This window comes from Dipodomys ordii, unplaced genomic scaffold, assembly GCF_000151885.1.
Source record: "Dipodomys ordii isolate 6190 unplaced genomic scaffold, Dord_2.0 Scaffold2, whole genome shotgun sequence".
Lineage (NCBI taxonomy): Eukaryota > Metazoa > Chordata > Mammalia > Rodentia > Heteromyidae > Dipodomys > Dipodomys ordii.
Window position 1 is genome coordinate 12073306 of NW_012267218.1, and position 13108 is coordinate 12086413.

The 13108-nt window shown below is 37.1% G+C and overlaps 1 protein-coding gene across 1 annotated transcript in view; it reads left to right on the plus strand.

Annotated features, from left to right (window-relative positions):
* Window positions 1-13108, plus strand: part of Eml5 (echinoderm microtubule associated protein like 5) — a 139385-nt gene that overhangs the window by 103099 nt on the left and 23178 nt on the right. Inside the window, exons 25-28 of the mRNA XM_013013367.1 lie at window positions 1706-1907; window positions 3651-3777; window positions 6108-6122; window positions 9675-9683. Of these exons, the coding sequence (XP_012868821.1) occupies window positions 1706-1907; window positions 3651-3777; window positions 6108-6122; window positions 9675-9683 (353 nt within the window). The remainder of the gene's footprint in view (window positions 1-1705; window positions 1908-3650; window positions 3778-6107; window positions 6123-9674; window positions 9684-13108) is intronic.

Below are 13108 nucleotides of genomic sequence, written 5' to 3' on the forward strand. Positions count from 1 at the left end.
CAGGCCCAGAGTTCAGGCCCCACAACCGGACCCAAAAAAAAAAAAAAAAAAAGAATGTGTTCCACTTAAACAATTATTAGTCACAAACTTTACTTCCATTCCAGACAGTATAAATACTTTAGGTTATAGGATACTGGTCTACAGATTTCCTTCTTGTAGCAAGAATCTTTGTACAGTTCTTTGAAGACAAATTTCCTTTTATTAAGAGTCTTTATTATTTAAGGTTCTTTAGTCTTTTATAGACTCTTAAGTTTTTATAGTCTTGTTTTTCTAGAGAATTCACTGTTTTTACTATTCACCACACTTTCTTTAGACCATCTTTTATTCTAATACCCTTGAAAATGTGTCCATCAAAATCCTATTTATTGAAGTGAACCTTACTTGTGTAACTTGTAGCACCGATTTCTTGATTTAAAAGTTTCCAATAAAAGCACTCATGAATTAAGATGAAAGATATTTATATGTATTTACCAAAGTAATTGATAATTGTTTGTTACTGTAGCCATCTGTGTGCATAGATATTTATATTCTCTCAATTATGTTTATTTCCAACAATGATATCTATAATCATTGTTTCTAATAGATTATGCTGCTGCATATTAACTGTAATTGACTGTTATTTTATTGAACATTTAAACTATTTAAATTTTTTGCTAATGTAAGTAAACATTATGGTAAGTTTTTTTTGCACACATAACATGTTGAGCATAGAACAAGGGAGATGTGTAAATAAAAAGTAAGAACATTTTTATGTTTTTAACATCAAATATTATTGCAATTGATTTCTAAAGGAATTAATTCTCATTAAGAATATTTGAAACTACTTTTTAATAAGTTTTTTATTGTGAAAATACTGTACAGAGGGGTTCCAGTTACATGAGCAAGGTAATGAGTACATTTCTTATCAGGCATTGTTGCCTCCTCCTTTGTTTTTCCCCTACTATCCCTTAACTCCCACCGCCACAACTACACTCCTCCCCACCCCCACCTAAATTATAAAGTTCGGTTTTTTTTTTCCTTTTGGTCAGTTGTGGGGCTTGAACTCTGGGCTTGGGTGCTGTCCCTGTGCTCTTCAGCTCAAGACAAGCTCTCTACCACTTGAGCCACAGCACTACTTCCGGTTTTCTAGTGGTTTATTGGAGATAAGAGTTTCATGGACTTTCCTGCCCAGTCTGGCTTTGAACCGAGATCCTCAGATCTCAGCCTCCTGAGTATCTAGGATTACAGGCGTGAGCCACCGGCGCTCGGCTTAAAGTTCACTTTTCAGCATAGTGAAACTACTTTTATTTCACTAGTTTATTTTTTCCTTCTCAAGTTTTAGAATTAGTACTTTTTATCCTTGAAAAATCTCAATATTGGGGCTGGGAAGGTGGCTCAGTGATAGAGCACTTGCCTTGCATGCTTGAGGCCCTGGGTTCAATTCCTCAGCACCACATAAGCAGAAAAAAAAAGCTGGAAGTGGTGCTGTGGCTCAAGTGGTAGAGTGCTAGCCTTGAGCTGAAGAGCTGAGGGACAGTGCCCAGGCCCAGAGCTTAGGCCCCACGACCGGACCCCCCCCAAAAAAAAAACAAAATTATTTTCTCATGTTTTTAATATCTATTATCAAATCCCTAATTTCTACTCATCTACTGAAAAAGGCTAAACATTTTCAAATAATGAAATTTCTTTTTCCAAGAAAGGGATTTTTGAATTGTTTTATCTTTAGGGAAAATTTGGAAAGTTTAAGAAGTATGTGGCCCACAGTACACATGTCACAAATGTTCGCTGGACTTATGATGACAGCATGCTGGTCACTCTAGGAGGTGCAGATATGTCCTTAATGGTGTGGACAAATGAAGTGGAGAGTTATCGAGAAAGAAGGCCCTGTGACAGTGAAGAATCGGATATAGATTCTGAAGAAGATGGAGGTATGTTATTTTTAAACATTTTAACAAGAATACAGAAAAAGTTGAGTTTGACTCACTTGAAATAGGAAAGTTAAAACAATAATAAAGTCTGAATAGTTGTGATGTTAGTAGTTTTGGTCAGTTTTACACCAGAATATGTTTTTTGATAAATAACAACAGGCTGGCATGTATTGGTGACTCTTAATATTCTTCATATAAATCTAAGACAAAATTCTAAATAAATACTATTGAACGTCATATTTTATTTTATTGGCAGTATTGAGGTTTTGAATTCAGCCTTGTGCTTGCTACACGAGTATACTACCACTTAAATCACAACCCTTGATCCCCTTTTTTGTTATTTATTTTTCAGACAGGGTTCTGTGACTTTGCCCAGACGGGCCCCAAATTGAACTCCTCCTACCCCTGCTTTTCCATAGCTGTAACCATAAGCATTGTGTCACCATTGTAGGCTTGTACTTTGAGAAAACGTTTTACGAACTTTTCCTGCCCTGGCTAACTTCAAACATTGATTCTCTTATTTCTACCTCCCAAATAGCTGGAATTATCATGCTGGCTAAACTTCATTTTAAAATATTTTGATTTTTTTCCTAATGTGCCAGTCATACTCACTAGTTCATTTTAGAAAATACATAAAAAAAATCACATGCCAGGAGCCAGTGGCCCACACCTGTAATACTAGCTACTCAGGAGGCTGAGATCTGAGGATCTCAGTTCAAAGCCAGCCCGGGCAGAAAAGACCATAAGACTCCTTTCTCCAATAAACCACTAGAAAACTGGAAGTAGTGCTCAAGTAGTAGCTCAAGTGGTAGAACACTCGCCTTGAGCTGAAGAGCTGAGGGACAGCGCCCAGGCCCAGAGTTCAAGCCCCACAACCGACCAAAAAAAAATCACAGCATCTACAAAGAATGCACATTTTCCCTTATATGTGGAAGCAGAACTAGCTTACACTCATAAATAAATATGTTGGGTGGCATACAAGTGTACATAAATATATTAACTGAAGTATGGTAGATTCAAGGAGATCTGAAATATTGTTCCTTAGAAAGGCAAAATGAAAGTTCAGCAAAATAAGACACCAGGAAGCAGGTACATGAAAGGGATGGGGTGGGATTAAAGGGAAAGGAGCACAGATGACTGAAGAGGGGGACATGCTGTCAAGAATCCAATGCATATACTACAAAATTAAGAGTGAGAGAAGAGAGGTGGATAGGGAAGGAATGGGGGGAGTGTAGAAAGAGGTGACATTGATCAAGATATACTGTATTCATAAAATTCTCTGTTAAATGGCAGCTCCTTTTTACAACTTCTTAAATAATTAAAAATAAGAACAACGCTCAGTTTGGGAGAGGGAAAAGAATCAGCTCCAAAATGTGAACATATGTTTGATTCTCAAGTGAACTGTACAATAATATATTGAGTCCACCTCTGAAAGATGAAAAAATACTCCCATATCATTGCATCTTAACCTCTACTAACATTTTCAGATATTTAGTATGTGTTTAGGCACATGAAAATTTTATAAATTGGGATCATGTTGAACTCATTTTTGTAGTTTGTATTATCTCTTAGTGATGCTTTGAAAATACCACTATATAGTAAATGTTGCTTATATTATTTTGCCAACTGAATATTAACTATCACATACTTATTTCATACTGTTGGAAATCCTTTCATTATATTTATGGGGTCATAATTGATCTCAACTATTACTTAAGGAATCACTTCATATTTTGCTGATAGGCTATGACAGTGATGTTACAAAAGAGAAAGAAATCAGTTACACCATCAGAGCCTTATCAACAAATATTCGCCCAATGTTTGGAGTCAAGCCTCATTTACAACAAAAAGAACCTTCAATTGATGAGAGGTAATAATATAGTTTAAAACTGTTTTTAAATTAAAATGAATTTTAAATTGAAGAAAAATACATTAGCAAAAAAAGTAAATTTGTTGATTAACAAAGCTAACAGTGGAAACCTTGTTTTGTACAGTGCTCAGCAACTCTGAGAAAATATGTTTGTCCTGAAATGCTTTGTTAGTAACTTTCTTCAGTAGTTTAGGAAATGTTACATCCATATACATCCATATATGTGCATATAAATATATACACATATACATGCATACATATAAATACATGTATGTGATTCAGTTTAAAAGGCCTTTCTATCATATACCGTTAATCAAGGAGATACATTGTTTCAAAAACTTTAAAGCAAAAAATGCAGATTTGAGGTATAGCTTGGCTTTAATGGAAACTGGTAGTAGTGTGTAATCAGCATGTCAAAAATAAGGACATGTACATTGTAATTTTATAAGGAGATAGCTTTTTTAAGAAAGTCTCTGGGCTAAAGGAAAGGTCAAGGTAGAAACTGTGGACTTAGAATTTTCAGAATTAAAGACAGAAAACAGTGAAGAACCCTATGGGGACCAAGGACGTAGTTCAGTGTTTGAAGGATTACCTACTATGTATAAGTCCCTAAGCTCCATTCCCAAAGTGGAAAAAAAAATGAGGCTGATGGCATAGATTTAACAAGGGGAGAGGTTTTAGAAAATGGTTAAGGAAGATTATTCAGCAAAGCAGAAGCAATGACAAACAGAGGTGGTGGGAGATGGGGGACAACAGTGACTTCCATATGAAGAAAAATTTCGAAGAAGTTTGTATCTGAGGAAAAGCTGAAAAATAAAACCTATTCAGGGAATGAAGTGTGAGGAGTGAGGTGCACTTTGGTGACAGACAGGTAAGGGATAACTGGAGATTCTGGTAAATTCACTAACACAGCGTTCCAGAGAAGGTACCTCCTCAGCAACTAGGTAGAGGTTAGCTTGCAGATAGGATAACTGATAGAGGAAGTCACCTAGAGAAGGATAGACTAACCATGCATGTGTTATGTTTAAAGACACAAATTTCAAAGTAATTTTAACAGAAATTGGTTATACCATAATCTAAATACCTGCAGAGAACTACAGTGTTGTATCAGCTTGCTAGAATAGGTAGTCTTCATGCTGCCCAAAGGACATAGATTTTGGAGCCAAATAGGTGAAAATACTCATTTTTCCATTTACTAGTTGTGACCTTGAGGTCTTATTTATTCTTTCTAAACCACAGGATCAAAATGAGAATTATAATCCCTGATGGATAGATTACTTAACCCTCCACCAATGACACCCTCCCTTGAGATGAAATACAGAGTAGCCTGAGGATATGGCTGAAAGTCTTTCTGAAATAAAATATTCATAAATAATAAGCAAGCACTACCTGTATATTTATTTCTTAGAATAATGCATATAAATCCACATATGTGGATGTAGAGAATTCTTAAATATTTATTCTTAGTATTACCTTAAAGAAATTGTATCACTCTAGTAATGAAAAAGTAGTGTTCTGTAAGGAAAGAACTCTTAATATAGAGTCCCATATATTTCTTTCATATCTTATACTATTTCTAAGATAAGAACATTATCTCTGTCAGATAAATTTGTTATATTACCTAATTGTAATCTGTAGTCCATCATTCATAGTACAACACTTAAATTTAGATCCTCCTCTATTGTTGAAGTGATCCGCATTTAGACAGATGGAATATTTTCCTGCTGTTGAAGAACAATTAATACTTGCCCTAACTGTAATCTTTGGTGTTAACTTGGATCTTTTGCAGCTAACAATGAAAATTTTGTTTGTATGTGTGCGTACACGTGTGCTGGTCATGGGGGTTGAACTCAGCTTTTGTGCTCAAAACTAGTGCTCTACCTCTTGAGCTGCAGCTCCAGAGATAAGATTCTCCTGGACTTTCCTGCCTGAGTTGACTTTGAACCATGACCCCTAGATCTCAGCCTCCTGAATAGCTAGTATTACAAGCATGAACCACTGGCACCTGGCCAGTGGTTTAAAATTATTTTTTAAATTGTCTTCTGTTTTTAAAAAAATTCAGTGTTGATTCTGCTAATGTGGCTCCTAAGAACCTTCATTTCACGAAATAAGAGTAGATAGAAATTAAGAACCTTCTTTTTGCCAACTTCGTATATATTACTAAAAATATATATTACTAAAACTTTTTCAAAACAATGTGACATAAAATAGAGATAGTTTTGTATTTTTTCTGTTGACATGTTTACCTTTATTGTGTTTAGTAAACTGCCATGCTTATTTATTATTAATTTTCATCTGTTTCCCTACTTTTTTCCCCTATCCTTTCGAAGACAGGGGGTAGTAAGGTAAGTGTTTTATTGAAGATATAGTTTATTCCGATATATTATTTATATTAAAATATCAAGTATTTTATTCTTTGTTCTATTGTGATCTTTATACCATTGTATTAATATTTTCTTTTTTTGTGGTCCTGGAGCTTGAACTCAGGATGTGGGTGCTGTCCCTGAGCCTTTGTACTCAAGGCTAGCACTCTGCCACTTGAGCCACAGTGCTGCTTCTGGCTTTTTCTTAGTAGTTTATTGGAGATAAGAGTCTCTTGGACTATTCTACCAAGCCTCCTGAGTAGCTAGGACTACAGGCTTGAGCCACCAGCATCAAGCTTTGTATTAATATTTTCTTATGAAATATTTAGATTTATCAAGAAAGATATAGAATAGGACAAATCCCATAAAAATTGCATTTTTAGATATAATATGTGGCTATTACTGTGAAAGTCTTATGATTCATTGATTTTCCAAAGACTTAGTGAACTTCTATACTTTAGAGAGTTTAAGATCTTTCCTCAGTTTAAAAGTCTCATAAAAACAAACATAGACACATATATTTATCAGTGAAACCTGATAGCTTCGTTTAATGCATAGTTACTTCATTTAAAAACAATAAAAGAGGGCTGGGAAGGTGGCTCAGTGGTAGAGCGCTTGCCTTGCATCCAGAGGCCCTGGGTTCAATTCCTCAGCACCACATAAGCAAAAAAGAAAAAAGCCGGAAGTGGCGCTGTGGCTCAAGGGATAGAGCGCTAGCCTTGAGCTGAAGAGCTGAGGGACAGTGCCCAGGCCCAGAGTTCAAGCCCCACGACCGGACCAAAAAAAAAAAAAAAAAACAATAAAAGATTAATTACATAATTGTACATTTAATAAAATGACATGGATAATTTTAGATTACCTTTAGTGAGATGAAAGTGTCTCTAGAGAGTTTATTAAACACTACACTGGGAAAATACAGTCAGCTTTAGAAGTTGGGCTTGGAAGTGTGGCTCAGGTGGTAGGGTACCTGTACCTGCTATGAGCATTAAGTGTAAGACACCAAGATCAAATCACAGTCTCTGAAAGAGGCCTGGGGGTGGAGGGGATTAACTTTAGAAGTTACAAAAAAAAATAGCAATGAGAAAATTCCAAGAGATAGAATTTAAAAAGTGCATTTGACCAAATTGTGCAGATACTCAAATAGTAGGCCCCTGAACGTATTGACAGCAGGAAATATCTGTGAAATTCATGGTGTATTTTAAGCAGGGATGTGTGGGAAAGAGTGCAGAGTATAACACCACCTCTAGAGACCCACATACTGGTGGAGGCGTGGTTCCCATGCTAGAGCGCCCCAGACGTGGAAAAAGTCAAGTGAAAACACCAAGCTAGAGCATGAGACCCTAAGTTCAAGCCAGAGTACTAGCACAAAAAAATAATAAAGAATAAAGAAGTTTACATAATCTCCTGCTGTTTAACAGAAATGAAGCATTCAAAGCTAGCCTCTAATTCAAAGTAGCTTGTTCCATACCAGTCTCTACTTTCTGGAGACATTGTCTGCTTGTGGAATGAAGGAAGATGGCATGGCCACTTCTTATGAAGAACAGTCAGTTTTCTGGGAATCACTTGTTTCAAAGCAAGAAAATGAAGTAGAGATGTGATTATTGTCTTGGACTTGAAGAGCTTCTTATGTAGACATGAGTCCCCGTCTGTGTTTATGCACTTTAGATGACCATTTGTCATGAGCACCATAAAGTGATGCTCTAGATGAATAAGGATGGTTCCTGGGTGAAATGGGGGAGGGACCCTTGTGACACCCTGAACTTCTGTTACACTCTTACACTCCATTCCCCTGGGTACTAGGCAAGTTCTCTACCATTGAGCTACATCTTCAGTCTTTATTCAGTATTTGTGTGTGTGCGTGCGTGCGTGTGTGTGTGTGTGTGTGTATTCATATATATATTTGCTCTTCAACTCGAAGCTAGCGCTCTACCACTTGAGCCACAGTGCTACTTCCAGCTTTTTTGTATATTTTTGTTTGTTGTTTCTCAAGGCAGAGTCTCACTACATAAGCCAGGCAAGTCTCAAACTTGAGATCCTCCCACCAAAGTCTCCTGAGTGCTGGAACTGTGGTTCTATATCACCACTCCAGAACTCACTATAATATTAAGGAAAAGGTATTGTTTCTCCTTTTCTTTCTTTTTCTAATTCTTTTTTTTTTCAATGCTAGGATGGAACTCAGGGCTCCACTCTAGTCTTACACTAATAGTTTCTAAAAACTAAAATTAGAGCCAAGTGCCGGTGGCTCATGCCTATTATCCTAGCTACTGAGGAGACTGAGATCTGAGGATCACAGTTCAAAGCTAGCCTAGGCAGGAAAGTTCATGAAACTCCTATCTCCAATAAACCACTAGAAAACCAGAAGTGGCACTGTGGCTCAAGTGGTAGGGCGCTTGCCTTGAGCTAAAGAGCACAGGGACAGTGCCCAGGCCCCATGACCCACCAAAAAAAAAAAAAAAAGCAACTAAAGTTAGTTTTTCTTTAACCACATTTTTTTCTACATAATTTAAGGAACTACTACATTTTTTAAATAGTTGGAATTTTTGTTTTTCTTTTTTTGTAGTGCTAAGGTTTGGACTTGGGGCCTCCTGCTTGGTCTGTATTTTTTTTTTTTTATAAAGTCAGCCTTGGACCACAATGCTTCTACCTATCCCTACAATGTAGTCGAGATTACAGAAGTGACCCACTATACCTGGCTTAGTTAATGAGATGGAGGTCTCCCTAACCTTTTTGTGTGGGCTGTAATTGATCTGTGATCCTCCTGATCTCTGTGTTCCAAGTAGCTGTGCTTACAGGCATATAACATCAACCTCAACAAAATTTTGTGTTGATTGATTATGTGCTGGTACTTGGGCTTGAACTCAATTTTTACATCCAAACCTGGTACTTTCCCACTTGAGCTGCACTTTGCTGGTTAATTGTAGGAAAGAGTCTTGAGATTTTGCTGCCTTGACTGGCTTTGAACCAAAATCCTCAGATCTCAGACTCCTGAGTAGCTAGGATTAAAGGCATTAGCCACAGCATCTAGTAGAATATTTCTTTTTATTGTTAATTCGTTTACTACCCAAATTCCAAATCTAACTAGATCTTCAATTACTCCTACTGTCTCCCAGATTGGCTGACTGTGGGTCCTTCTTCTTAGAAAATTCTCTTAAAGACTCAAGTGCTACTAGCCTTTTAAATCTAGATTTTGTTTCCTATTTGTAAATACAAAGACAAGCAGATGTAGTTTGATAGAAATTCACTTTGTCTAATCTGAATAAGAAAAAGAATGTTATACTTGTAGTTTACAACACAGAACATTTTGAATTCTCACTTATCTTTCTCTTTTGCCTTTTTTCTTCTGATCTGTCTGCCATTAATGGAATAATTTAGACCTTTTCAATGTTCAGTAATAAAAGTCCACAGGCCTTTAATATTTTCAGTGTAATTTGCTGCATTAAACATATAAAATATTGTATTAAAGGAAATATTTTCTCTTTTAAATCTCAAATTATGTTATAATATGTTCTTCTTTCTTTCTTTGCTGCTGAAAAGAGGTTCCAGGTAATCTTCTTGTTATGTTTATGAGGCCTAATTTTGTGTGTCCATAATCTTTTTCATTTGCCATTAATGAGCAATGTGACTCAATGCTGTTTACCTCTATTCATTTTTCTGCACTTTCTCCCTTTGGAATTAGAGCCCCTGAAATGAAGTGTGTGTGTGTGTGTGTGTGTGTGTGTGTGTATGCGTGTGCGTGTGTGTGTGTGTGTGTGTGTGTTGGTGCTAGGGCTTGAACTCAAGGCCTCAGCACTGTCCCTGAGCTCTAACACTCGACCACTTAAACCACAGCTCCACTTAAGCCACAGTTCCACTTATTTGGGTGGTTTATTGGAGTCTTACGAACTTTCCTACCTGGGCTGGCTTTGAACCATGATCCTCAGATCTCAGCCTCCTGAGCAGCTAGGATTATAGATACAAGCCATCAATGTGTGGCATGTATAGAACCATAATTAGTGGATGTGTACTACATATAATTGCTTTACTTAAGCTTCCTGCATTCAAGTTGTACAGTTTTTCAACTTGTATAATTTTATTTTAAGCAATAATACAATATACTTTATTTGAATTGTCCTTACAAAAATTAAAATATGCTTGATTGTTACATAGAGTTGTATAGATACAAACTGCTTATTTATTGTTTGAGTTGTATTATAGTTAAAGCTGTCAGATACTAACATTGATGAAACAAACTACTAAATTGACTTGGAAGAAAACCAGTTTTACTGGGCACTGGTGGCTCATATCTGGCTACTCCGGAGGCGGGGATGTTAAGATCAAAGTTCAAAGTCAGGAAAACAAATCTCTGAGACTCTTTATTGCCAATTAACCTGAACCAGAAATGGAGATGTGGCTCAAGTGGTAGAGTGCTAGCCTTGAACGAAAACACTTAGAGATGGAGTCCAAGCACTGAGTACAAACCCCAGGATCAGCACCAAAAAAAAAAAAAGTTTCTATTATTTGAAACAGGCAGTCCTAGTAGAACTATTGTGAGTTTAAATACGACAAATTTAGTTTTATGTTTTACTCAAGGACATTTAAAAAGTAAATGACTTACCCATTATTCTCTGCATGTCCTAGGAGCATGTCAGCCAGAAGGGTGGCATTCTCCCACGACTTCATCGCTAGTTTTGAGCCACAGTACTTTCTAAATTGTTTTCTGAGGTTCATGTCATGTAGCTTTTCTTCTTCATTTTACTCATTTAACATCATACTGTCATTCTCTGTAAAACATGTTGCTATATGTCCCATAATCTTCTGGTAATGAATTGCCCATCAATCTGGTCACTTCAGTGTTGTTATCAATAAGCATCCATCCTGGAAGCTTGATATCCAAGTGGGGTAGTTTAAGACAACAGCATTTGAACAGTATTGGTTGATTTAAAATTCAGGTTTCCGAGTGGCTTTTATTTCCTTATATTAAAAAATGGTTCATTTGCATAAAAAATCAAAAGTAAATGATTTGAAGCCAAAGTTTCTGTGATAACATGAACCATGACATGAACCAGACAGACGTGTGTGGCACTCTTTTTTGCTAGTTGTCCTGTGCTTTAAACTCAGAGCCCTTGCTCCTCTTGCTTGCTTGGCTGACACTCTGCTACTTGAGCCGCTACCACCCCATTCATCCCTTTCATGCTTCAGTTATTTTTCAGATAGGGTTCCTGGAGCCAGTATCAGACTTGATTCTCCTACTTATGACATGTCACATAACTGGGCTCCACAGGAGTATGCCACCACACCAGGCATATCGCTTAACATGTAATCTGTGATCACTCACTTTTTGCCTGGTCATCTAGCCTCAAACAATATTCCTCCTGATCTCCACTTTCTAAGTACCTAGGATTACAAAAATGAGCCATTGCAGTTACATGCACACCCCCTATCAGTTTGCTTATAGTATGCTACTTGAGCCATGCCTCAGTATTATTTTTTGCTGGTTATTTTGGAGATAAAGTCTCAGACTTTTCTGCTTGGAATGGCTTCAAATCTCCAGACTCCACATCTCATCCTCCAGAGGAGCTACAATTACAGATGTGAACCATCAGTGCCTGTCTAGGACATTTACTTTATGACACCAATCAGGCATGTGTATATATTCTACATGCTGTTTTATGTTACATATAAAAATCTACACTAATTTTATTGTTGCAGTGCTGGAAATCAAAGCTGGAGCCTTGTGCTCTAGCACTGAGCCACATAATCACTTTATATTTTGCATGTTCCAGCTCACTACATCGATTTATTTTATATTGCATGTTCAAGATTAATCATTTACTTTTTTTTTTTTGGTCATGGGGCTTGAACTCTGGGCCTGGACACTCCCTCAGCTCTTCAGCTCAAGGCGAACATTCTACCACTTAAGCGACAGCACCATTTCCAGTTTTCAGGTGGTTAATTGCAGATAAGAATCTCACAGACTTTCCTGCCCTGGCTGGCTTTGAACCATGCTCCTCAGATCTCAGCCTCCTGAGTAGCTAGGATTACAGGCATGAGCCACTGGCACCTAGCTTCATTTACTTTTTATAAATGTATAAAATGGCTATAGTGTAATGCCTTTGATTTTAGAAGACTTATTCATAAATATTAAATTTTTTCCGTAATAGAGTTATTTGTATCACTTTTTGTGTGTGTGTGCTAGTACTGAGGCTGGCACTCAGGGCCTTAACATTTTGCTCAAGGCTGGTATACTACTTGAGCCACAGTTGCACTTCTAGCTTTTTCTTTGTTAATTGAAGATAACAGATAAGACTTTTCTTCCCAGGCTGGTTTTGAACCATGATCCACAGATCATGAGTGGCTAAGATTACAGGCAAGAGCCACTGGTGCCCAGCTTAATTTCTTTTTCTTTTCTTTTACTTTTTTTTCTTTGTCAGTTATGGGGTTTAAACTCTGGACCTGGGCTATGTCCCTCAGCTCTTCAGCTTAAGGTTAGCACTCTACCACTTGAGCCACAGTGACACTTCCGGTTTTCTGGTAGTTAATTGGAGATAAGAGTCTCACAGAGTTTCCTTACTGGGCTTGCTTTAAACCGTGTTCCTCAGATCTCAGCCTCCTGAGTAGCTAGGATTACAGGCGAGAGCCACTGGCCCTGGCCTTAATTTCCTTTTGATTTAGTTTTTATAAACTGAATATTTAAAATTTGGAGAAGGGTTGATAGATGATTGATTTAGATTCAGTTTTCAGGTTATTCAGTTTGGCAGATGAGAAGAAGGAAAATGAGCAGCATTAGTAATAGTGATTACCTTCTCCAGAGTGTCGTATTAATAAAAGTCCTTTATGACTAAAAATTGTTTCCCTTGAATAACTGTTGGATGGTGAAGCATTTAGCACATATGAGGATGGCAAGAAGCAGAGCCAGTGAAGGGGAGGTATGGAAGAAGAGCTAACAACGAGCATGAAAAAGCATGCTACTATAAATTTAAACTCATATG